Source organism: Dendropsophus ebraccatus, chromosome 14 (genome assembly GCF_027789765.1).
Source record: "Dendropsophus ebraccatus isolate aDenEbr1 chromosome 14, aDenEbr1.pat, whole genome shotgun sequence".
In the NCBI taxonomy this organism is placed as follows: domain Eukaryota; kingdom Metazoa; phylum Chordata; class Amphibia; order Anura; family Hylidae; genus Dendropsophus; species Dendropsophus ebraccatus.
This window is the reverse complement of record NC_091467.1, coordinates 41,389,689-41,417,016: the sequence shown is the minus strand read 5'-3', so window position 1 is coordinate 41,417,016 and position 27,328 is coordinate 41,389,689. Positions and strand designations below refer to the sequence as shown.

At 40.7% G+C, this 27,328-nt stretch overlaps 1 protein-coding gene across 1 annotated transcript in view; it reads left to right on the top strand.

Moving 5' to 3' along the window:
- Positions 1-27,328, top strand: part of ANKFN1 (ankyrin repeat and fibronectin type III domain containing 1) — a 288,330-nt gene that overhangs the window by 207,509 nt on the left and 53,493 nt on the right. Inside the window, exon 15 of the mRNA XM_069953139.1 lies at positions 24,164-24,330. Coding sequence (XP_069809240.1) covers positions 24,164-24,330 — 167 coding nt within the window. The remainder of the gene's footprint in view (positions 1-24,163; positions 24,331-27,328) is intronic.

The following is a 27,328-nucleotide window of genomic DNA, read 5'->3' as shown; positions in this document are numbered from 1 at the left end:
CTAGGGCACAGGGACCCTAGGTCCACCTCCAGTACACTATTTTATGAAAGCTTTTTTTTTACCAAATATAAGGCATGGATGCACTATTCCTAGTTGTCATGCAAGCACCTTCATATGGTTTGTGTACACACTGTTGGATGCCCTAGGCTTGGTATGTGATGTCCAATTTTACTTGCAGTACAGAACACTTCACATCACTCTAATCTGTTGATCTATCCATGAGGCTCACCTCAGTCGACCTCTTCCTGTCAGTCCAGTTTGTTGTTGGTCTACCGACTACTGGGACACACAAATGCTACTTGAGTAGAAAATTGACAGTGATAAACTAAGGCCTCTCATTTCAAGTATTCTGTTCCTCTTTGTAGCAATAACAGACGTGTCAAAGAACAAATGCATTGTACAGTGATACTGTACTGACTTGATCCAATTTTTGAAATTTCATGTGCTTGACAAAAGTTGCATTCGATCTGACTTTTATACCATTTAAGCCCCTCCAACAGGACGGAGATTGGAGCTACAGTAGGTATTTTAAAGGTTATTTGCATATCTTACAAATACCTGCTACCTTCTCAATTACCTACCTTACAGGTAGTCTTAGGGTGCCTTTACACAGACAGATTTATCTGACAGATTTTTGGAGCCAAAGCCAGGTATGGATTTGAAAAGAGGAGAAGTCTCTTTCCTTTACGACCTGTTCTCTCTTTATAGTCTGTTACTGGCTTTGGCTTCAGAACTCTGTCAGATACATCTCTCTGTGTAAAGGCACCTGTAGTGTTCCAATGTTGATGCTTAGGTGTGTGTATACAATAAAAAGTAGGAACTAACTAAATACAAAGTAGGAACAACAAAAACGGAAATGGTCATATGAGTAGTGTCGGTGTCAGCTCAGTGTTAAGGTTGGTAGTATGTGGATGTGTAAGAGAATGAACCGAGGGAAGTTCAAAGACAGAGGAGCCGGGTCATAAGTTGTTATCCTGGTTAAATTTGTTGTATATCACCCATGGCATCCATATTTTCAGGAATCTTTGATGGGATCTATGTTCCCAGTAGACAATTTGCTCTACTCCTTGGAGTATTTTGTTGGAGTATTTTGGCAGTCCAATATTGGGTAGAAGGTATGTTAGCGGTTTTCCAGGAATGAGCTAAAAGCTGTCTGGCAGCAGCTAGGCAGGTTCTAAGGAGGGTTTTGGTAGTACAACTGTATGAGGTTGAAGGAGGAGACACAGTAACCATATACTGTATGAAAGTGATTCCTGGTATCATTTTTGAATTTCCAGCAGATATTTGAATAGTTTCCATCAATTTTTGGATGAGGTAGTTTACTATCTAGTTAGAACCTTTAAAACCATTTTCCTCTAAACGAATACACTGAAAAACTAGTTTTGGGACAGTGAGGATGGAGGTGAGAGCTGTAGAGGAAAAGGTTTTTTAAAGTTTCTTTTCCTAGAGATAAAAGAGGGATCTTTACAATCCTTCGTAGACATGGAGAGAAGTTGTTTATAGAAAATATAGGAGCCTAGGGGGGAGTTTAGTTTGAAGAATGAGTTTTACAAATAATCCAGGGGAAGTTTCTGTTTCAAGGTCCTTGGTGTAGTCATGTAATGATGGCATATTCTTATCAAAAGATATAGAATTCAAGTATGGTGTTAAGGCGTTCAGATGTTACAACTAAATTTTCTGGCAATAAATTCTGTACAGGCCTTGAGGTATTTCTAAGAGTTGTGGAAAATAAGACTTTCTAAAGGCTATTGATAGTTGTTAGAAGGTCTCTGACGTGGGGGATAGTAGGTGGGGTGGATAGGCAGGTAGATGTCAATGGTGTTGAGTGCCATATGTTAAAGGTTACTTTAGAGTTAGTCATAGAATTTGTGTGGCTATCATACTAGTTTTGTTAGGAATCAGTTGCCTAAGGGGGATGTAAGATATGTAGTCCTATAAAAACCTATAATTTATGTTCAAGTTGTCAAAGCCAATCGACTACTCTACATATGTACTGATTTGTTATGAGGAACGATGGTGATATATATTAGGGATGGTCCGAACCTGCCGAGGTTCGAGTTCGTATGAACCCGAACTCTCGGCAATGATTCCCGCTGTCTGCCCGCTCCCTGCAGCAGGTGGATACAGCGGGAGGACCGCCTGGAAAACTGGGATACAGCCATAGCCATAGGCTGTATCCCAGTTTTCCAGGCGGTCCTCGCGCTGTATCCACCCGCTGCACGGAGAGGCCAGACAGCGGGAATCTGATGCCGAGCGTTCGGGTTCATACGAACCTGAACCTTGGCAGGTTCGGACCATCCTTAATATATATATATATATATATATATATATATATATATATATATATATATAATTTTCCTGTGTATAAGACTACTTTTTAACCCAGGAAAGTTGTGTGTGTATATATATATATATAATTGATGGTACGCGTTTGTTCACCTTCTTTAGTGAACGGCCATTGTTTCCCGCTAAACCAAGGCCGTTGTTGCAAAACAGCGGCCAGGATTAATAATCATGAACATTAATTCTGACCGTTGTTTTATAACAATGCCCTCTTCTTGCTCTAATTGGTATGTAGTGGAAACAAAGCCTAGGGCTATGTTCACAAAACGTAAGTAAATTATTGATCACGGCCGTTGTTGCCTATTTGAAACACGGCCGTGATTAATCCTTTACTTACATTGTGCTGCAGGCTAAGGGAATCCCGGCTGGAGTGTATACACATATACTCCATATTCAATGGAGTGTGCAGCTGCGGCCGAATTCAGAAACGGGTGTGCACGAATGCGCAAATTCAGATATGGGCGTGCACGGATGTGCCCGCATCCGAATTCAACTGCAGTGAAGATCATCCTGCAGTACCGGCTGGGATGATCTTCTCAGACACCGGGCTGTTCGGCCGGGTCACGGAACGGCCAGTGTCTTACAAAGTGTGAACATGGCCTTAAACAACTGTATTATTACTTTTGTCAGTTTCTAGTTATTTCAGTGACCATTGTGAGATTTCCTTTTTTTTAACCAAAGGACACCAACAATTTTGTGTACATATATATATATTTTTTTTTTTTTTTTTGAAAGACCTAGAGCTCTCTTGTTTTTTCAACTGTCAGGACAGAGTATTTAGGAGGGTGGGCATCCCTAACAAGAGCCATTGCTAATGGTAAAAGAAAGAGAGAAAGTGCTATTAACTGCAATTTTGGCTGGTAGGGTACTGTACATAATTATTGATGCCAGGGCCAGCTCCAAGGTTTTGTGAGCCCTTTGGCGACAGAGCCTCAGCGGGCCCCTTTGTTGAGCAAATCAAGAGACAACAGTAAAACAGTAGGTCCCCCCTGTGTACCCCACCTGTGCCAGACAAACATCTTTCCCTTCTTCTATACAAGCTCCCAACAGTAACAGGACCCTCTTTGTGCCCCTAAAGTTATGTCCTTTCTTTATGCCTTATTCTGTAGTTGGATAATGGATGTTGTAGTTTTGCAGCAACTGGAGAGTCACTTTTTGGAGATCACTGGACTGAATAAACTGTCCTCCCATTAAGTGGCTTTTCAGCTGTTGCCAAACTATAACTCTCATTATGCCCAGCTAGCTATGCGTGGTGGGAGTTGTAGTTTTTAAGCAACTGAAAAGTCACAGGTTAGAGAACACTGCACTAATAAACTGTCCCCCAAATCACTGTTTTCCAACAAGTGACTCTTAAGTTGTAATCAAACTACAACTCCCATCATGTGCTGCGTCCTACAAATCACAGTTTGTTTCCCAACAAGTGACTCCTGTGCTGTTGCCAAAATACAACTCCCATAATGTCCTGCTAGCAGTACATGATTGGAGTTGTAGTTTTGGAGAGTCACATGGTTTCTAAACACTGCCCCCTTCCCTTTTGTACATTTACCAATTTAGAAATAATAGTTTTTAAAAATAATTCAGACAACCCTTTATTACAATAGACGTAGTGCCATTAAATATACTGCAGAGTCTGATAATTTGACCACTTATAAAGTAAGAAAATAAGTATAATATAATACACATACTGTATACTAGAAAATTAAATATTGTTAAAAGACTCTAAAAATGCCAATGACTTTAGAGCTACATAATCTATCATTTCTAATGTATGATGATTGGGTTAGATGTATTTTTTCATCTTCCATATATAGAATATACCCCATATATCGAATATTGCTGATGAATAGAGGCAGATGTTTGGTATATTTACCACTCTTTTAGAAAAATTGTCTTTCCATTTATTCATCTTACCACTGGATGTATATGTATTCCCATAATATTGCTTGTTTGACAGTAGGACTATGCCATGTTGGACAAGGGAGAAATATCAGTTCACAATAGTAAGATAAGGTGACATGCCTGAGGGGCTATGGAGCCAGCCAGGATGGAACCAGGAATTGTAGTCCCCTTGTGATATGTCACACACTGGTTGTCCTGACCTGCCCAGCACTTACAATGTCACTGCAGAAATAGTCTGGTATTAACCCTTTATGAAGCAGGCTGCTGAACGTTAATAGCTCTTGAGAGTGTTGAGAATGTAATGAATCGCTAATAACCTGTAGCCAAAGAATCTTTGTCCACAAGTACAGTATATGTCACAGCCTATAGGCGGCTGGTAAATATCTAGCAAAACTATATAGGGAAATACAAATTCTCCATGAGAATCATTCAGCTATATAAGTGCAGTATTAGGCCGAATTCGGCTGATAAACGTTCCGTGTAACAGGGCCTCAAGATAGAGGAGCCCCTATTCAATGGAAACCAGGCTTGCAACTGGATACAGGCAAGAGCACTAACATCACACTGGTCTGTATCCATAACCAAGATGACAGATGGGGTGGGGACAACATGAAGGAGATGTGAAAAGCCTAGCAGGTCAGCTGTTGATTAAATGAAGGCGTAAAGAGGGAAAAGAAATAAAATATCCTGATAACAAACATTTTACAGATTCTAGATAGGCCTTCCCATTAGGTTCATAGTCTGACATTGCAGGGAAGTTATGGATGAGCATAACCCTAATTTTATAATGGAAGCGGACGGGCATAATGATACAGTTGGGGGATGGGAACGCTTTAAAATGAAGGATATATATATATATCTAATACATTCCGCTGACTGTATAATCATGCCTATTACCTAATAATTACTTCCATTATTAAAACAAAGTTCACACCCACTTAACAATTCCCTGATATATAAACCCATTATAAACCCATATGTCTAAATGGAAGTAAAAAGAAGTAAATATGTAAATTAAAAAATCTCTTTATTTCTTAAAGTTATATTTTAAAATAAAATAATTTTATGTATTAGGCCATGTTCCCACTACGTAAGTTGTGTAGTAATGGAACTTACGTAGTGCTGCCTTCTATGGAATCCCAACCGTAGTGTATATTGCCACATCTGAATTCAGCTGCAGTAAAGATCACCCGGCTGGTACAGCAGTACCGGATGGGATGATCTTTTCTGACACCGGCCGTTCCGTGACCTGGCTGGGTCACAGAACAGCTGGTATCATACAATGTGGGAACATGGCCTTAGAATACAGTGTATTAAAAAAAAAATTGTCTACGGAGTACCCCTTTAATGACAAACAAGTTAAACTAAATTTGTTGGGCAACAGGTAGCTAGTGAAGAGATTGGAAGAGGGGAAAAAGAAACGAGCAAGAGAGGAGTGAATTAGTTAGGCTGCAGAATGAATGGGATTAAGTAATTAGAAACTGACCTATTGTTTAACTTAAGGTATTATGTTAACCCCTTAAGGATGGAGCCCGAAATGGCCTTAAGGACTGCACCATTTTCCTGTTTTGTGTTTTCATTTTTTTCTCCTCGCCTTTTAAGAGCCTTCCACCTACAGGGCCATGTAAGGGCTTATTTTTTTCAGAGACAGGTGTACTTTGTAATGGCACCTTTGAATCTACCATAAAGTTAATGATGAAGCCCCCAAAATATCACTTATGGGTGAAATTGGGTAAAAAATACAATTTCGCAAATTTTTTATGGGTTCCGTATTTACGAAATGCATGTTAAAACCGACATGATAACATTACTTATAGGTCAGTTTGAATACTGTGGTGTGCAGTTTATATAGCTTTTATAATGTTTTACTGTTTTTTTTTACAGTAAAAAAATATTTTTGCAAATAGGTGTGATTACAATGGCTCTATTGTAACTCCCATAACGATTTTATTTTATTTACCTACAGGGCTATATGGGACATTATTTTTTGCGCCATGATCTCTAGTTTTTAATTAGTACCAAATTTGTGTAGATCGGATGTATTGATCACCTTTTATTATTTTTTTATAAAATGTAATAAAATATCAGCAATCCTGGCGTTTTTTACTGCTTTTTTGTTTACGCCGTTCACCCTGCAGGAACAATATTGGTTTTTTTTTGATCGATCGACAAATACTCAAGCTATGGTATATAATACGTTTGTTTGTTTATTTATTTTTATATGTTTTATTTATAAACTAAGAAAGGGGGTTATTTAAACATTTATCGGGGAGGGGCTATGGTATATATTTTTTTTAAATTGAAGTCTAGGACTAGGACCCCATGTTCATACACAGTATAAGACCGGCCCAGTCACAGAACGGCCGTTCTCAGAAAAGATCATCCGGAACGGTACTGAAGTACCAGCCGGATGATCTTTAGGGCCGCAGAGTTCTGATGCAGACGCCCGCATCTCCCCACAGCACAGCTCCGGCCGCTCGCTCTATTGTGTGAACTGACAGGGTTTTCTGTGGCCACTATTCACTGAATAGCGGCCACAGAAAATTTATAGTTAGTTTTCTATTGTGCCGCTAGGGATCCCGGCCAGAGTGTATACTATCTCTTCAGCCTGCAGGACTACGTAAGTTCTGTTGAAATCACAGCCGTTGAAACAACGGCCGTGATTTCCGTGGAACTTACATAGTGTGAACATAGCCTTACACTAGATCAGTAACTAAACTCACTTCATTGCGCCGCCGGACCCACTGGCGTACCAGTACCGCATGGGTCCTTAAGTGATAGTCTCCCATGCCATACTGGTATGTCATGGGTCCTTGAGGGGGTTAAACATATATTTGAAGAATTTTTGGAGATTTTTTTTCTTTTCAATTTACGATCTATAATATCTATATTTATCACACTATTGCCTATAATCAATATGACCACTTTTCACATGGAGCCATAAAATAATCCTATAATACTCATTAAGGGGAATCGGTTATCCTTACTACCGAATCATTACTTTTATTCCAAAATATTCAGTAGTACTGTTTATCTATATTTTGAAACTATTTTGGCATACTAATTTACTCAATGGAGCCTCCACTGTCACTCTAACCACCCCCCCACCCCCTCCCCATATCAGACATCAAATATTCTATGAATTTCTCTCTCTGAGCATTTTACCTTTATTACTGTACAGCCAGGTCGAGCCAGGTCCTTGAACAATGAGCAAAAATGCAAATAGTCAAACTATTCCAGACTGCAAAATTGCATGCAAAAATGTTTCATTATATTACCTCATATTCCGGCGTTTTCAGCTTAATTGCTTTTAATTAAACTTTTAATTTAGTGGAACATGTTGTGTACTGTACCATGTGCAGCTATCACATCAGTGCCAAGATGATGCAATGTATAGAGAGATTCACTTTTTGCCCTAAGTGACCCCAAAAGGCACCATCCTCTTTAGTTAACCCTGTGTTTTCAAATGTTTCCAGCATGATAGTTAACAAACGAAAAACCCTGGAAAATATTTTAGCTACAATTTTAAGGCTATGTTCACACTTAGTATTTAGTTACCATTCAGGGCTGGATACAGCTCCCAGGACTGGATACAGCTTTTCCCAGCACCCAGATAACGACAATGAAGCGCATCACTACTTCATTACTGTAAATTTTCTCATCTTTAATGATATCTCATTAAGCAAGGAGTGGGCATTGTGTATTATAATGCATGATCTCCTCCTCCCCCTTAATAAGATATAATACACTATTCCCTTTCTTATTAGATCCTATCAGAGGGAGCATTGCATTAAGGGGGCACAGTTCTTTATACCTTTCAGTGCATTATATCTCATTGGAGGGCACCGTGTATTAAGGGTGGATGCAGTGCATTATACTAAATTTAGGGGGACACAATGTATTGAGTTAAGGAGGCACAGTACATAATATACTTTAACACCAAGGAGGATGGGTGAAGAGTGGAGTGTTTAGCACCAAACTGAATCTTTGGGACAGGAAAGGCTAGCTATGCCTCTGCAGTAAGGGTCCTATTCCACGGGCCGAGCAGGGCCCGATCAACTATGTAAACGAGCGCTGATCTGCTAGATCGGCGCTCGTTTACTGGGCCTATTCCACAGCCCGACAATCATTAGCGAGGGCTGCAGGGACATCATTACCGATGTCCTTGCAGCCCTTGTTTCATACATTACCTGTCCAGGTGCAAGTCTTCTCCTTCTCCCGGTCCAACGCAGCATCAGCTTCAGAGCGGCCTGACTGAATGGACAGAACGCTCAGCCAATCACTGGCCGCGGCGGTCCTGGCCAGTGATTGGCTGAATGCTCTGTCAGCTCAGACAGGCCGCTCCAAAGCTGATGCTGCCGCACGGGACCGGGAGAAGGAGAAGACTTGCGCCTGGACAGGTAATGTATGATGTTTGTGAAATCGTCGGTCGCCCTCCGCGCCCGCTATTCCACATAGTGATGCGCGGGTGGCGACTGATGATTTTAGGTTTGAACCTAAATGAACGATCAGCCGATGACACGATCATTGATTGATCGTTCTCTCTATTCCACGGGGTGATAATCGGCCGAATCTGGCCTTATGACCTATAAGAGTTTCTTAGACTTATAGTTCCCTCATATATTTTATCAGTCATGTAGCTTATGCAGTTGCGAAGGAAAAATATTTGCGAACGCTTTACGAACATTTATGGCAATGTTCACACATTTTGTTCGTATTTCTTGTGCAGTGTTACATACATGATTCCAATGTGTCTCCGCAGAGCGTCATGTTATTCCCGCGTATTGCGCATAATGTTGTACGAATGTTACTGGAACAGTTTGTATGGCGTGCCTTTTACTGGGCTACTGAAACAGTATATATCAAGTGCCCTTAGTGGGCTACTGGAACAATATGTATAACATGCCCTTAGTGGTGTTAAACAGGGACACTATAAGTCACTTGTACACACAGGGTACTGGAATGAATACACCTGCTGATGCTGATGCTGCTGTTATATCATCTATTTCTTAGCACTGAGAAGAGCTTTTGATTCAGAGATGACTTTTTTGCTTGATCTTAGCCCTGAAAAGGACTTTTGAGTTCTGTAGTAATCCTGCCTTACCAATACGGTACTAAAACCTATCTCTTCCTGCTGCAAGATCTCTCCCTGGCTAGGTTAAAAGCTCATCTGCGGTCGAGAGGCGGAAGTCAAGTATTTAAGATTCAAGGTCATGTGGTTCAGCTATCCAATGAGGGTAGACGCTGTTTTTTGCGCTGCGTGCGTACTCTCAGGGTCCCTCATGGCCTCCCTGCATGGTCATTGGATTAAAAAAAGCGCCAACTGCGATGGGAGGGCTTTCGAATGTTTCCCGCGTATTCATCACACTACACGATTGAATTCAAATCTTTAGAATATCGCAATAGTCGATCGAATACCTACACGATTAAATCGTATTCGCTCATCTTTATTGAACACAAAAGGACATTGCTCTGTTCATATTTTACAGGAGGAATTTCAAGCTGAAATAAGAGTGATTTCTCTTTAATTCTTTGCCTATTCTTCACGTATTCCTCAGTGTGCACATATCCTTAGGGTAAGTCCACACTGAGTAATAGGCAAGGAATTGAAGATGAATCCGCTCTTAATTTCCGCTTGAAATTCCTCCCGTAAAATAAAAACAAAGCAATGTCCCATTGTGTTTAAAGAATTTTCTACTCTGTTGTTCACACTGCATTTTGCCCGTGTCATATGCAGTGCACAGGCACAGGCGGATTCCGTTGTCTGCCCAAAGAATGTACGGGCACTTCTTGTGTAGCCAGCATATTACAGGAAACAGGAAGGAGCATTGACTAGTGATGAACCATGTTTATTCATTTCACACCCTCACTAGTCATGGGAAACAAAAGTATCCCCATTTTTTCTGACCCTTTTGAACATGCTGAAAAAAAGGCTGCTATAATATTTCCATTGTTATTAATAGAAAATATTTAGATCTATTTTTATTAATACTTTATTTTATTATTAGTTTTAGTTGGAACAATGATATTAAAGTTAAATAGAGGAAAAAAAGCATACTAAAAAGTCTGCCATATGGTATATATAAAGAAAACCATTTTCTCTGAACAGTTACTTTAAATTGTAATGCAAGTATTCTAGGACTTTAAATATAAGAAATTACTAGGAATCGGGAAAATAAGGCTACTATGAAGAAACACAGCACTGTAGAAGACTATGCTTATTTTCAATGAAATGTTGTTATGGGTGGTAGTGGGAGGGCAGGATTGGGCCGCCCCGTTAAATTTCAACAGAAACAGCAAAATATAGCTCATGCTTCCCACACATTCTCCATAATTACGACTTTTAGACTCAACAGCTAGCCTTTCAGGGCTGATATTGGCAAGTAATGGACATGCATACACTGAGCCACTGTAGTCTTACAGCATGTATACAGGTATAGGCAAGCTGTGTATGTAAACTGAGCTGATTCTGCATAAGTCATCTCTGTCATGAAAAACAATGTTCCTTTGGCTAATTGAAACTGTGCGTGCATATAGATGCTCTATGCGTTCTCTGATAGCCGCTTACCGTCGTCACTAACCTGAATGATGCAAACAATCTTTGCTTAAGACATATGTCATAGAATGCCAGGTAATGAACCCTGACAGATAAACCTGGGTTATTGTAATACGGGTGCAGCTAGTTTCTAAGTAGGAAAGTGACAGGGCAGGGAGAAGTAGTCAACTTTAGCCCTAATGAAAAGATTATTCATTTCTTGTAGTAGTGTGCAAGCTGGCAGTTTTATGCAGGTTTATCTATCTATAACTTATGTTATTTTCTTGATATAACCAGAAAGCTACTGATGTTATTGAGAAGAAATGTGCCAACATCCTCCACTTACACATCACCTGATACAAATGCCCCGAATAGAAATAAATGTACTTCCACAACCAATTTTTTTTATCGATCCTATGCAAACCTGTTTCTTTCATTTTCTTTTATGTGGTTAGGTTGGGTTCACCCTATGTTTTTTAATCCATCATGGATGGAAAAACTGATGCATTTTTGTGCATCCATTTTCATCCATATTTCCATTGACTTCCAATATAAAAAAAGGAGGTCAGCTACGTTTTTATGAACCCAAAAATCCAAAATGGCGGAAATCAGGGCACTGCCTCCCAACAATAACTGTCAGACCCAGTGGTCGAAACGTAATTATTGTTTATCACTGACGTACAAGGACCACTATAGGGCATATAAAATATAACTTTTAATAATTTAATAAAAACACTGTCCATATACAACATAAACAGACATAGACACCCTATCGTGTACTATATATACAGTGTACTTTCCTCATGGGCACCAATAAATGGGGGGAAACATATAGCCAAATGGCATACAACCAGAGATGCTGGTATAATGCAATGAGAAGATAGTAGGGAGAAGGGGGGGGGGGGTGATGGTGCACCCTACTCTAGACCCAGATACCCTCTTTCCCTGCCTTTTGGGGTGCCCACCTCCTTAACAGGGTGGCCCCAACCACGATGACAGTCCGTCTCCTGTTGCAGGTGCCCAGGAGAAAATAACATCTCCCTCTCATCGTGGGGGGATCATGGACTCTCTTGAGACACAGTGATCAGACCACTACCACCTTCTGACCCAGCAAGCTCCAGCTAAGTAACCTCATCTATATCTAATACTCTGGTATATCTGTATCCATATACATTGGGCTTTTTACTCCATACCTGTTATATTGTTTTAGGGATTAGTATAACTGACATCTGGTGGGCTGGCTACTTGTATTTCCTGCTGCCGTATGTATCACGAGTTTGTTATATTATGTATTGGTGTATCATAAGAGGTCCATTTCGTTGAGAGGAGATCTTTACAGCAGTTACAATGCAGGGAGTGCTAGAGTTGTTCCCTGATGAACCCGTCTGAGAACCAGACGGCAGAAACGCGTCGGAACGAGTGCGGTTTACCCAATACGTACTCCTAATAGTCACAAGCGTATATCCTACTGCTGCATTTTATTGTGTTGTAGGTGGTTTGAGTTGTCACTTTTTTGCACACTTTTCTGTCTTCTGTCTCTTCGTTTGTTATTTTCTCCTGGGCACCTGCAACAGGAGAGGGACTGTCATCGTGGTTGGGGCCACCCTGTTAAGGAGGTGGGCACCCCAAAAGACAGGGAAAGAGGGTATCTGGGTCTAGAGTAGGGTGCACCATCACCCCTCCCCCCCCCCCTTCTCCCTACTATCTTCTCATTGCATTATACCAGCATCTCTGGTTGTATGCCATTTGGCTATTTCCCCCATTTATTGGTGCCCATGAGGAAAGTACACTGTATATATAGTACACGATAGTCTGTCTGTTTATGTTGTATATGGACTGTGTTTTTAATAAATTATTAAAAGCTATATTTTATATGCCCTATAGTGGTCCTTGTACATCGGTGATAAACGTTTTTATGAACGTAAAAAAAAGATGCATTTTGAACCTTTTTGTTATAATGGAAGTCAATGGAAAAATGGATCAAAACAGATGCACACAAACGGATCCATTTTTTCAACAGTTTTTGCAAAAATGGATGAAAAAAAAACGGATGAAAAAAACTTAGTGTGAACCCAGCCTCGGACTGTAAAAGTGTTTTATTATTATTATTATTATTATTATTATTATTATTATTATTATTATTATTATTATTTTAGAGCAGTAAACACTGTTGTTAGACTGCACGGGGGGGGGGGGGATTTACTACAAAAATCATCTTTATGTAAATGATGCTAGATGAAGTATCAAATCTATTGTAACAAAACCTCTTAATAAATTTGGACTGTGGTTAGCTAGGTGCCACAAATTAAAATCTATTTTTTTACAAGATCATCACTACAATTTATATAAATTTCTGACAAAGGCTATGTTCACACGTCCAAAAAAAAAAAAAGGGGAAAAGGCGGCCGCTTTTTCCATTTAAAAATATGTCCGTTTTGCTGCAATAAGGTGAAAACAATTGGATGACGGACGTCCAACGCACAAAATTAAATACGAAGGTTGTCTGCGTGGACGTCAAAATAATGAACATGACAATTATTTTTGGATGTCTTTTGCAAACAGTGGACATATTTTGCTTAATCCGGATAACCCCTTTAGACTATGGTCCCATTTGGGAATATATTGGGGGAACGCAGCCGTCCCACTAAATAGACGGCCACTAATAAAGATCAGGATTTAACAAGAAAGCCGCAGTCCCCTGATATGTTCCCGAAGTGGGAACATAGCCTTAAAATGGTATTACAAGCCAAGCATTCACAGGTTATTCCATACAAACTCTACAAGGAATTAGGGAACCATCCATGGCTCAGAGCTTGGTTTTTTCCTGCTTAACTTAGGCCTTTTCATTGTCAATGTACAGTAGGGACGGCTGAGGACTAAAACTTAACATATTGCTTTATTTGAAGCCATTGGGAGGTATTTACTAAGAATGGCATTGCATTTGCTTAAAATATATGCCTCTTAATAAATCTGGTGCATCCTGGGCTGTTCGAATGACAGAAAACTTCTAGACATCTGCTGAAACGTATCCTACATTCAATGTTTCTGCATCTTTAGTTGTGATTTTGCAGTAAAGTACTAAAGGCATCTGATTTGGTGAGTGCTTTGTCTTCTACTTTCTACACATGGGACTTTTCTTCCTTGTGCACCACAGACATATGGAGTGCCCTCAGCCTTGTATATAGAAATTGAAAGCAGGCATAGATTTTGCACTATAATTTGTACTGTAACTAATAAGAAATCTATCACTCCTCCTTCCTGTTGACCTCACCCTACAAAGAAGGTGAGCCATGATTACGTGCCCATCGCGGCCTGCAACACATTCTTTTAAAAATGTATTAACATTTACATATTTTAACCTAAGACTTTTCCTTTGTAGAGTTAACCTAATAAAAGTCCTCCTAGGAGACAGCACTGCCAGTACACAGATTTGTGTCTTATCTTTATATATCTACTGTACATTGATATGTCACACAAAATTTATCAGTCAGTTTAATGACAGCTGTGTTAATACAGCATTAGTTCACTGCTATGCCAAGTTATAATTCCTAGGGTGTAAACAAAGACTCGTCACAATATGGTCGAATCATGAGGTGTATAATTTACTTATGCTCCATCACCCGCAGAGACAGCTTGTCTAGACTCTTAAGTGTATTTATTTTTAAGTACGGCATGGCAAATTCCTCACGTTAGTATCTTCTTAAGACTCATTTTAAAAATTATGCATGGCCCCAGTTTGTAGGAAATGATGCGTGACATGACTGGGACATGACAGCGTTGTTTGTGGAAAGCTTTATGATCTTTGGTGGGAGGCCAGAACTTAAAACACCTGTATTAAAAAGGAGTCTAGTTGGCAGGTTGAGGATTTCAGGGACATTATACTGACAATAGCGGATTTTGGAATAATGGTATCCATTTCGTACCGTGATTGCCTAAGCAGTGACTTCAGTAAATACCTAGATAAAGATTTCTGCAATGAAAAATATAGTTTTTCATCTGAATGTAGCACTTAAAAGAACACAGGAAGGTTGTTTCTTATGGGGAATACTTTATGTAGGTGCAAGGATACTGTCCTCTATTATTTAGATAATTGCCACTGATGCCCCCCATAGAACCAATTCTCTTTACCTCTTTGTGTTGGCTCTCATCTTCTCCCTGCATCTTACGTGCAGACCTAGAGAACATCATAGTTAATAAATGATCTTGTGTCAATACTATTGCTTATACTAAAGGCACAGGTGAGCAGACCTCTGACCGATAAGTTGCCTTAAAGGTCTATCTTGCCACAAAATCAGAAACCTGCATTATAAATGGCACATGATACAGAGAGACCCTGTTATACAGTTTGCACTGTGGCCTGGGAGCTTCAAGTTCGAAAACATCTTCTCTTAGGTGTTACTTTGTGTATATTGGAACGGACCAAATTCAGGGATATAATAATCAGCCATAACAATTAAACCATCTATTATTTCATAGTTCTCACTTTGGCTGCCATGACAGCTCTAAAACATTATAGTATTAACTCCACAAGACCTCTGATTGTGTCAGAGGTATCTAGCAACAAGACGATAGCAGTAGAACTTTTAAGTTAAGTAAATTGCGAGTTGTGATCTTGATCAGATTAAGAATTTAAAGGCAACACCTTGAACTTTTTGTCATGTTCCCCAAACCATAGCTGTACAATTTACACAGTGTGGCTGAAGCATTATCCTACCTGAAAGATGCCACTGCTATTAAGGAATACTACTATGGTGCAGGGGTGTACCTGGTCTACAACAAAGTTTAGTTAGTTTGGTGACTAGATGATGCATAAACTTTTTGTTTTACGTATTTGTGCTACAGTAGCTTTTCTCTGGGAATGAACTAGTAGCAGTAGAGCGAATTCCCAGCAGCAACCAACTGGGACAGGAAAGAACCTTCCAAACAAGCCTGGCGCAGGTGTAGGGAAATCCAGTATATCATACACCACCAAGGAGAATCTCCAAGCGGTATAATATCATAACAGACTTGTGTCCTGGTTCTTGCCAGTTTAGTAGTTACTACTTTACCAAGTACCAACCAATGCTTACCAGGAAGAACTGGGTCCATAAGACCAGCTGTTTTGGAGATGCTCTGTCATCTAAGACTTTGCCCCTGTCACTAAAACTCTGATGTTTGCCCATTTTACCTGCTTCCAGCATATCAGTTTCAAAGTTAAAGATTCAAGAATGATTCATTCTGGTCTATGATGGATTGAGCCACGTGAAGGCTCATTACACATGTGCCAATCATTGACATCAGTGCTTGTTATTGTGCCCCAGTCAGGCTGTGTGAAATGGTCTTAAGGCTGCTCTAATCTTTCTACTTAAAGACTGTCATTGAGTTAACTTGAAAATCTTGTTGTGTGTGTTTTTTTTTTTTGTTGTTTTTTTCATTCTTACCGCTTGACATAATTTTTGAGCCATTTTAGGAGTAGTGCTTATTTTTTTTCCTGTATACTGTTACATAAATATGGCTTATATGTTTGACTGTCAAGAGACTTTTTATGTTAAGATTATTACACTATGGAAAATAGTGTACCGACAGATTTCCTCAGTCAAACTTCAATCTTACAGGAGGGCAATTTTTCATCTTAGTTCCAGACAACAAAGTTTGTTGTGTGCTCTGGGATATAGCTCTCTTTGGCATCTCTATGGCTGTGGCATGAAATAGAGGACAGAATACATTTTCAGATACAGCCAAACAATGTTCTAGAACTAGAAGGATAAGCTAAGGAATCGGAAGAGCTGAGCAATAGGAAAACCATTTTTTTTTATAAATCAATTTTCAATAAAATATTATTGAATATAGAATAGCTAGATTATAGTAGCCTGAAAGATGACTGGGGAGAAACTACAGCCTAAAGAGAAGCTACTACTTGCCACTCTGCTTCATAGAGAATTATTTTGCCATCCTTTGGACTAATATTCTATACGGGGTAAGTCAAAAGTCTCAGAACACACTTTTCTTTAAGAAACAAAATAAAAAATACATTTCTTAATAACCCAGCATGTAATGGATGAGGGGGCTATCTTTAAGGCTATGTCCAGAACATGGCCACCATCTTGAATGCTGCCATATTGGATCAAGAGCAAGTTTTTTTTTCCAATGGGTAGATTTGTTTTAGGCTGAGTTCACTCAACGTATCTTTTCTATTAATCATGGCCATTGTGGCAAATTGTAACAACGCCTGTGATTATTTAAAAAGATACATTGCATTAAAATTAGAGGGAATCCCGGCAGGAGTGTAGACACATAGTATACACTCCAGCCGGGATTCTTTGTGGCCGCTTATAAAATAAACATGTCAGTTTTGTGCAGCTGCTATTTATTGAATAGCGAGGGCACAGAACTGACAGTTGACACAATGGAAAGTGCGGCTCCGGCTGCACTTTCCATTGTGTGCTATGGAGAATTGAGGTGCGGGCACAAATAAAGTTCATCTTCACCAGCCGGGTCACAGAACAGTGTTTTATAGCGTGTAAACCCTGCCTCAGAAATCAATTGCAGAACAAGAGATATTGCAGATCTGATTGAAGCAATCGATTTCTTTGAAAACTCTGGTCTTCTTTGATATGCTACACGACCACCTTCTCATTGAAAAACTTGTTTCAAGATTGGGTCCATGTTCCAGAAATAGCGTAAAACATAGGCTCTGTCTTCCATTACTTGCTTGCGTATTTACCATTTTATCTTTCATTTCTGATTTAAAAAGGTATCCTGAGACTTTTGCCTGTATCTGCACACACAGCTAAGTTCTTGTTGGTGTAGAGGACAGGACAATAATTTTCAATATAGAATTACCTTAAAAAAATTGTACCCAACCCTCAGATGTGAGAGCAGCATTAAACCTGAGAACATTTTCAATATTTGAATTTATACTGGATGTTTCCATCACTGACACTCCTGACACTGATGAAGCAGTATGCTGCATACATTACTTGTTATGCTTCCTTTAAATTAACCTAATTAATTAACCATAGATAGAAGCAAATAGACCAAGTCTCTTTTATCTTAAGCAAGTTTCCTAACACTGCCAATGGCAGTAGCCTGTTTAAAGGGTCGGTCTTTGCTATGACTTAGTGTCCTAATGGCAGTGACATGTTTATAGGGTCAGATCCTTTTTAAGGCCAAAGTGTACTAATAGTCATGTCATGTTTAAGGGGTCAACCCTTCCAATGACCAGAGCGTTCAGAGTGAAATGTAGTTCATCATCTTGTATGTAAGATCAGATGACCCCTTGGAGGAGTTTCATTTCTTCTGTCTCCTGCTGACATGGATACCCCCCACCCTACAAAATCTGACATTTTGTCTCCCTTTCACAATTTGGGATATGTAAAATATCATGTATCCTGAAGCTGGATGGGGATGTGTTATTGCAAGTTGAGGTCAAACTAAACATTAAATTAAGACTGGTAAAGGGAAAGCATCATCAGAACATTACCTATTGTTTAAAACAAAAGTTTAAATTAAAATCAGAAGTATATTTTTTTTCTCTAGTTTCTCTAGAGTATCCACAACAAAGCGGCATGGTAGTAGGAGAGTCTATCTGCAGGGGAAGCAACAAAGAACTATATTGCTAGCAGCAGCACCAAGGGGGCAAACAAAGAAAATCATGCAATAAACTTAAAGGCAATCTGTCAGCTCACAGGCCCTACCTAAGGTGCTGACAGTGTGCTGTAGCTGGCAGTCCCCTTGTGAGCATGGTACCTTTTGGTAATTTGTGCAGTGGATTACGGAAAATCTCAGGTCTAATGTACGTCTAATGAAGAGTCAAAAAAGGAGAAGTTTGTGCCACACTCTGGCATGCCTCACTACTCCTTCCTCCTCCCTCTTTTTCATGAATATTCAATGATGCAAGGCCTCCTGCTGTCTCAGCTGTCAGCCAGTGTCTCTGATTGCAGATCAATCCTCTGTAGGCAGTTTATGTCTGAAAGAAACACTTGGATATATTTGAATCTTTGAGACCAAATGTGTTGGAGCTGTGGTCTAGGGGTAAATCACCTGTCTAGAGACCTGCAGCAGGTCTTTCTTTGGTTCTAGCCCCTGATGAAAATTAAATATACGTCTTTATTTTTTCTTTTTTTCTCATTATTGTATAGTTTTTAAAACTGCAAAGAATTCCCAATCACGTCCAAAATAATTTGAAAATTAGTTTTCTATAATTCAATTATTAAAAAGAAACTAAACTAATTTGGACCTGATTGGAAATTCTTTGAACAATTATATAGTAATGAAAAAAAAATAGTAATAATCACATTTAATTTGCATCATGGGATTCAAACCAAAGAAAGACCTGCTGGTGGGCTCTAGAAAGGGGATTTTCTCCTAGGCCACAGCTCCAACACATTTAGGGTGGGTTTAGACTGCGGAATTCTCACTGATAAATTGCACGGAATTTCATCACCTGTACGCACTCACGGCCGAGCGCCTTTCCGTCAGCTCCATAGACACCATTCTATGGGCCGCCTGATTCCACATGTCTATGGAGCCAGCGGAAAGGCGTGCGGCCGTGAGTTCCGCAAAATTTATCTGCGAGAATTCCATAGTCTGAACCCGCCCTTAGGCTCAGAGATTCAACTATATCTAATTGCAGATCAGTCCTCTGTTGGCAGATACAGCTGAGGGTAGCATTGATTATTCATGAAGAAGAGGACAAACACTGAGCCACAACTGCTGTTTGACTCTTCATTACAGTTGGAGAATGGAGGTTGTGCATAATTTACTTTACGAACAAATTACCAAAAGCTATCATGCTCACTAGGAGACTGCCAGCTATAGCACACTGTCAGCACCAATGTCAGGTAGGGCCTGGGTGTTGATAGATTCCCTTTAAGTTAATAACATCCTTGATCATGGGATCAGTTTTACTAATATGAAAATCATGAACAAATTTTCTAATTTATGGTAAGGTTCTAGGTACAAAAAATAAGTTACAATGCATCATACTGGCAATTTCTAGACTATACCTAAAAATAAATGTGAATAGAGTATGAACCTACCAAACATTGCATATTTATGGAGAATTTTACTGCATGACTATAACTTAACCGGCAACAGTGAATATGACTAGTGGGCTGAGAATATTAGTTACACGATACTCTAGTGATATCAGTTTTTCCAAGCTAAACACTGGCTTAGCTATGAAATTATTACCATCTTTGTAAGCAGTTGACAGTTCTTTCAGATGTCAATGGATAATTGTAGGTGTCAAACGTTTTCCTATTGGTTGCCATTGTGATGAAAAGTTTGCAATGAGTAGATATCTGTTGTTCGTTCATCATCACTATCAGATTAAAATTACAATCATGATGACAAGATATTCCATCATGCTGAAATGCTCCAGTAATCAAGTTAATTGGGATTGTGCTAAGTAATTATACAATGTGAGGGCTAGAGACCAACCCACGCTGATGCCAGAGGTTAGGGGAATGTTTGTTAGCACTGCAACATCAACAGTGGTCAAATAAGCTTAAAGGGATGCTCCGGAGAATTTATTTTATTTTTTCAAATCAACTGGTCATATAAAGTTATACAGCTTTGGAAATTACTTTTATATTAAAATCTCAATCTTTCCAGTACTTATCAGCTGCTGTATGCCCTACAGGAAGTGATGTATTCTTTCCAATCTGACATGATAAACTCTGCTGCCACCACTGTCTGTGACAGGAACTGTACAAAGCAGGAGAGGTTTTCTATGGGGATTTGGTACTACTATAAACAGTTTCTGTCACAGATAGCGCTGGCAGCTGACAGCACTGTGTCAGGCTGAAAGGGATATACCATTTCTTGCAGCACATACAGCAGCTGATAAGTACTGAAATATTTTTTTATATAAATTTGTATAGGCATATTTATGTGTCAAAGTATTACAAGTAATTTTTTAATTGAGATTATATGTTCATTGCTAATTTATTACTTCAGATATCTTGAAAAAAATGTTGTTAAAAGAATTGTTCTTTCAGCAGGGGGCTGACTCTACATGCCAAAAGAAACATTATCATTACATGATACCGTCCTTTTTTCCCATTAATAATGTATTATAGTTGCAGAATAAGCATGTCAGCCTGCGTTCTTCATCTAGACTAAAACAAGACTAGAAAAACATTCATCAATTTCTACATTCTCCAAACATGGAAAAGTACATGTCTAATAAATCAATCATATTACTCTTCATAAATCAAGTGTACAGCCAGCAATATGAATTCATTCTGGGTACAGATACACTAGGAGTACACACACAGACACACACACACATTAGAGGTTACAAATACATTAACAAAGGCAAATTGATTGAAGATGAAAGGAAAATATTTCAAGCTTTATTTCAATGTGTTGTTCATTGGAATGAAAACTACAGTATTTAAAAGGAGAAGGAAGACACACACTTAGGGTGGGTTCACATTGAGGAATTCTCGCGAATAAACTCTGCGGAATTCCGTCGGCTGTACGCGCTCACGGATGCGCGCCTTTCCGCCGGCTCCATAGACACCATTCTATGGGCCGGCTGATTCCGCATTCCGCCGAAAGAATTGACATGAGTTTTTCCGCGAGAATTCCTCAATGTGAACCCACCCTTATAGAGTAAATGCAGAGGGTGGAAGGTGACCCTGTCACCAATGATGTCCGCATCACTGTGTGGCTGTACTGCCTCTTGTTTGCCTCCTCTACTGTATTGTCTGTACTGACCAGCTACTATGCACTATTAAGAATGAGGTAGTAAATGTATATGGGGTTTTAATTGTATAGTACTGTACTGTAGTGGTTAAATTGTATATATTTGATTGAAACATACAGGTACAAGCTATTGGTGGATGATAAAACCAATGAAGCACATTTACATTGTTTCTTATAGGAAAAAAATTGCATGGTTCTCAAATTGCTTAGTTCTCGATTGTGGTTAAAGGGGCTGGCCACTTTATAGTAAAATAGTTCAGTGTACAGTATAAGTAAGTGACAGCAGCTCCCCGTGTGTCCCATAAAGCTAAATCTGACTCCCCTCCTCCAGGTTGTGCTGTTCTACTCTATGGTGTGTCTGTCCATAAGATGGCTGACATAGAGGAGCATGTGACCATGCCCCGACCCCAGGGTCCACCACTGAGTCTGTATGTTCCTATGGAGGACACTGGGGGCGTGGCATGGTCACATGCTCGTCTATGTAGACCATCTTAACCCTTTCCCTCCCATAACAATTTTCATTTTTTCCGCCTCATGTTTAAAAGGCCACAGCACTTGCATTTTTTCACCTACAGACCCACATAAGCCCTTATTTTTTGCGCCACTAATTGTACTTTTCAAAAGTAGACTTAATTGTTACATGAACAATGCTGCAAAACCATGAAAAAATATATGCATAGTGAAATTTAAATTAAAACAAAATATTTTTTATTTGGGATAGTGTTGTGTTTACGCCATTCGCCCTATGGTAAAATTGACATGTTATCTATGTTCCTCAAGTCGCTACGATTACAACTATATGTAACTTGCTTAACTTTTATTTTATTTAACGGCATTTAAAAAATTAATGTTCTTTAAAATAGCTCTATTCCCATTGTTATAATGCTTTCATCCTTAGACCTATGGGGCTGTGTGAGGTGTAATTTTTTGCGCCATGATCTGTACTTTCTATTGGTACCTTACTTGTGTATATGCGACTTTTTGATCACTTTTTATCACAATTATTCTGGATTTCATCCAACCAAAAATGAGCAATTTTGTGCTTGTGTATCCTTACTTGTGTATATGCGACTTTTTGATCACTTTTTATCACAATTATTCTGGATTTGATGCGACCAAAAATGCGCAACTTTGTACTTTGGATTTTTTTGTGCGTACACTGTTTACTGTGCAGGATGTGATAATTTAATAGTTTGGGCGATTACACACGCGGCGATACGAAATATGTTAATGTTTACATTTATTTATTTATTTTTATTTATAAAATTGGATGGGGGTGATTCTCACTTTTACTATGGGAGGGGATTTTTTATTATTAAAAACACTTTTTTTTTTCACATACAGTAACTTAAAGCCCCTGGGGGACTTCTATATGCACAGCATTGATCTCCCATTGAGATCAATGCTGTATACATAATAGAACACTGCAGACCAGATACATGGAGTGCCGAGCCGGGATCAGCATCATTTCGACGCTGAGTCCCCCCGCATTGCGATCCGCCACTAGACACCAGGGATGGGGGGCACCGTAGGACGATTGCGGTCGATAGCTGCGGTCCCAGGCTGCAGAAAGCAGACTTCAGAGCGGGGTCGTGGCGCGGCCCCTTTCTGTACCTCCCCACCCCCCGCAGGATGTCCTGCGGAGAAAAAGGGTTAAGGACAGACTCACCACAGAGCAGAACAGCACAGCCTGAAGGAGGGGAGCCTGATTTTAGCTCTATGAGGTACACAGGGAGCTGCTGTCAGTATATACAGTGAGTACACTTACTAATACTGTACACTGAACTATTTTACTTTTACTTTTACCTTAATCCGCACCTCTCACTCCCGTCTCCAGGATATCACCCAAACTGCACCAGCTCTATGGAATGCATTACCCAAGACCGTCAGGCTCACCTCCAATACACAAAGCTTCAAACGTGCCCTCAAAACTCATCTGTTCAAGCAGGCTTACCAGGTTCCCTCATTTTGACTGCAACCCTAAAACCCAACCCCCCCCCCCCTCCCCCCCACACACACACACACCAAGCATTTAAGCACTTAGGCCTACACATGCAGGCATTGGCTGGTGACAGGTTCACCCACCCTTACTTGCACTGCCTTATTTATAAAGATGGCCGGACCATAAGAACGATGATGCACTTTGCCCCTCTACCATACTGTCTCAAACCCCCTCCCGATAGTGTGTAAGCTCATGCATGCGAGCAGGAACCTCACTCCTCATGTATGGATAATTATATGTATATCTCTGTAATGTCTGATTTCTGTCTATGTATGTACCCCAGAATTGTAAAGTGCTGCGGAATCTGTTGGCGCTATATAAATTAAATAAAATAAATAAATAAATTATTAATAAAAAAAAAATTATTACTATAAAGTGGCCAACCTTTTTAAGTATAGAAGTATCACTGTACTTTATGAGAGAGAATGTGTTTCAAGATAACAAATTTTCTCCATGTTAATTGCCACGCAGGCTACTCCTAGTGATAGAAACATGTCCAAGCGTTATTAGTACACAAAGTAATCTGGAGACGCAAAACACTTTTGGCAATTGCTATCTATTTATTAGGGTATCCATAGGATACAACAGATCAATATTGAACTGACTTTTTATTTGCTCCCTCATATACCCCACCCTTTGAATAACAATATTGTCACAATGATTTTCTTGTTTTCTTTTCAAAAATGCAGTTCACTTTTGCTGCTACAAAGAGAAGTTCATCAACCTTTATTGTCGCCTGTCTGCAATAGTAGAGCTGGACTCATTAATTTCCCAGCAGTCTTTGCGGGAAGCAATTACAGATGAAGAAGTTGGAGCTGCAAAGCAGAGACACCAGCAAGTCTTAGATTATATACAGGTATGATAAGATATTGTATGTCCAAAAATATATTATAAAATAAAAATTGATTTGCAGCAGTGGAACTGCTAGGCTTGGTATGATATGTTGCCTTAACCCCTTAACGACATCGGGCGTACCTATACGCCCCCGCAGGGTGGGCTTTAACGCAAACGGGTGTATAGGTACGCCCGATGTTTCCCCGATCGCTGTGTGTTCACACACAGCGGTCGGGGAAGATGGCCTGCTATAATGTATAGCAGGCCATCTCTGCTCGTCGGCACGGGGGGTGATTAACCCCTCCCGTGCCGACGATCGCTGCTATATGCTGATCAATACAGATCAGCATATAGCAGCTGAAAACAGCTTTCCGGGTCATCGGTGACCCGGTGGCCTGGAAAGCAATGGCGATTGGTGCTGTCCGAGATAGCACCAATCGCCATTAGTGTCCCCAACAAAGATGGCCGCGGTGCCACCCCCACGATCGCCGTGATAGGCCGGCCAGTACCGGCCGGCCCATCACGGCGATCATACTATAAAAAACAGTTTTGCCGGGTTCTGCACCCCCCAGCTAGGTAGCTGAGAGGTGCAGAACAGGTGTGTGTGGTGCAGGTGTACCATACTCACCTGATCTGGCCGTCCGGAGCGAAGATCTGCGGTCCGCGCCATCCTCGCGTCTTCTTCGCGTCGCTTCCGGGTTCGTCCGTCCAGCGTCGGAAATCTTCGGAAACATTCGGGTCTTCGTTTTCGGCGGGCCTCGGTAATCTCCGGCAATCTTCTCTCTACTGCCCCCTAGCGGCTGATCAGTGAATATCATTCACTGATCAGTTGCTTTGGGTTAAAAAGATTTTAATTTTTTTTTCCCCCCAATTTTTTTTTTTTTTTTTACTTTTTTGCGCCCTAACGCCGCTGAGTACCGATCAGCATCGCACGTAAGTGCGCCACTGATCAGCAACTCCTCCTTTTTGGCGTAAGAGCGTTTTTCCCCCCTTTATCCTACCGCCACTGTCTGCTGATAAGTGCCGCACGTAAGTGTGGCATTTATCAGCAGCTCCTTTCTTGGCGTAGGGATATTATTTTCTTACTGTCAAAAAAACTTAAAAAACATTACATTACACTACACTACATGAAATAAAGTTTTACAATAAACATTTACATACCCCATATACTAGTCCCCGTATAAAGATGGCCCCCAGGGTGTTTTCGGCGTCGGACGCATATGCTATTATTGCCTCCAACACCGAAACAGCCAGTAAGAATGAATGGGGGGGATCCTTCTTTCCTCCATTCATCCTCATCATCATCATCATCATCAAGTGACGTGTCTGGGGGTAGCGTAGCGTACGCTGCCCCCCAGACACGTCTTTTCCGCCAGTACCGTCCCAATAAGAGATCACGGTATGGCGTGAAATTCTACAAACTCTGTGACAGTACCTCAGGGTACACTTACAGATTTAGAGTACGTGCACACTGCGGAATGGCGAAGGATAACCCTTTGTGCATTCCGCAGCTGGCACCCGCCGGCGGACTGATGCAGGCGTGCGTCTCCGCCCGTGTCATAGACTCTATTCTATGCACGGGCGGATTCCGTTGTCCGTCCAAAGAATGAACACGTTCATTCTTTGGACAGAGGGCGGAATCTGCCCGTGCATAGAATGGAGTGTGACACGAGCGGAGACGCACGCCTGCATCAGTCCGCCGGCAGGTGCCAGCTGCGGAATGGGGGACACCCGAATCCTGCCCCCAGATGCCCCCCCCCCCATCCTCGGAGTTAGTGGGGAGATCGTCCAGGAACTGATCTTCCCACTGCTGGATAAAGGTCACCACCACCTGTACGGGGATAACATTTATACCAGCACCCCCTCTTCCGGTCCCTCGCTGCCTGAGCTACTGTAGCTTGCGGCACAATCCAAAAATATCAGAAGCCGTAATAGAGCCCTAATATTTAGCAACCATGGAGCGGACCCAGCGCTTCTGGATATGAAGGACCCCGGATCGCACCAGGACAACATTTTCCAGGTGACGTCCCCCACACTGGAAAACAGGAGACCCCAGAAGAAGTGTAGAGTGTGGCGTAACAGGGGGATCAGGAAGGACACCATTTTCCAGTGTGACTCCTGTCCTGATCCCCACGGCCTCTGCATACAGGATCGCTCCAAGGCGCACCACACGTCATTGGAGTTCTACATTATCTAAATTCTGTCCCTTATTCCTATTTCAGGGGTCACGTTGATCCAGGGATTATTCTGATCGCCATTATGGAGTCGGGAAGGAATTTTTCCCCTGTGATGAGGCTACTGTCGTCTGCCTCACGAGGGTTTTTTGCCTTCCTCTGGATCAACACAGGTTGAATTTGATGGACACCTGTCATTTTCAACCTTATAAACTAATAATTGGCCTAATACCCCCAAATAAATTAGAATTGTCCCTTTTCCCCAGCTAAGTAGGTATGGCTGCCATTCCCATTAGAGGATGCCATGATGCAATTACAAAGCCTCTGTGCTGCCTGGACAGTAGAAACCCCCCACAAGTGACCCCATTCTGGAAACTACACCCCATAAGGAATCTAACAAGAGGGGCAACTGGTGACGGCCACATTTGGAACGTGAAAATGAAAAAAATTGTATTTTTTATTTTCTCGGCACATGTTCTACGTAAGTGCCCATCACCAGTGGAGTCCATATGCTCACTGCACCCCTTGTTGGATTCCTTATGGGGTGTAGTTTCCATAATGGGGTCACTTGTGGGGGGGTTTCTACTGTTCTGGCAGCACAGGAGCTTTGTAAATGCGACATGGCCTCCATCCTCCATTCCAGCCTCTAAATGGCGCTCTGTCCCTTTGGTGGCTTGCCCTGTGCCAATATGGCACATTATGTCCACATGTGGGGTATTTTCGTACTCAGGGGAAACTACCCTACACGTTTTGTGTTCACTTTCTTTTTTATCCCCTTGTGGAAAAGGAAAAAAATCAAGGCTAAACCAACATTTAGTGTAAAAAATGTTTAATTTTTACACTAAA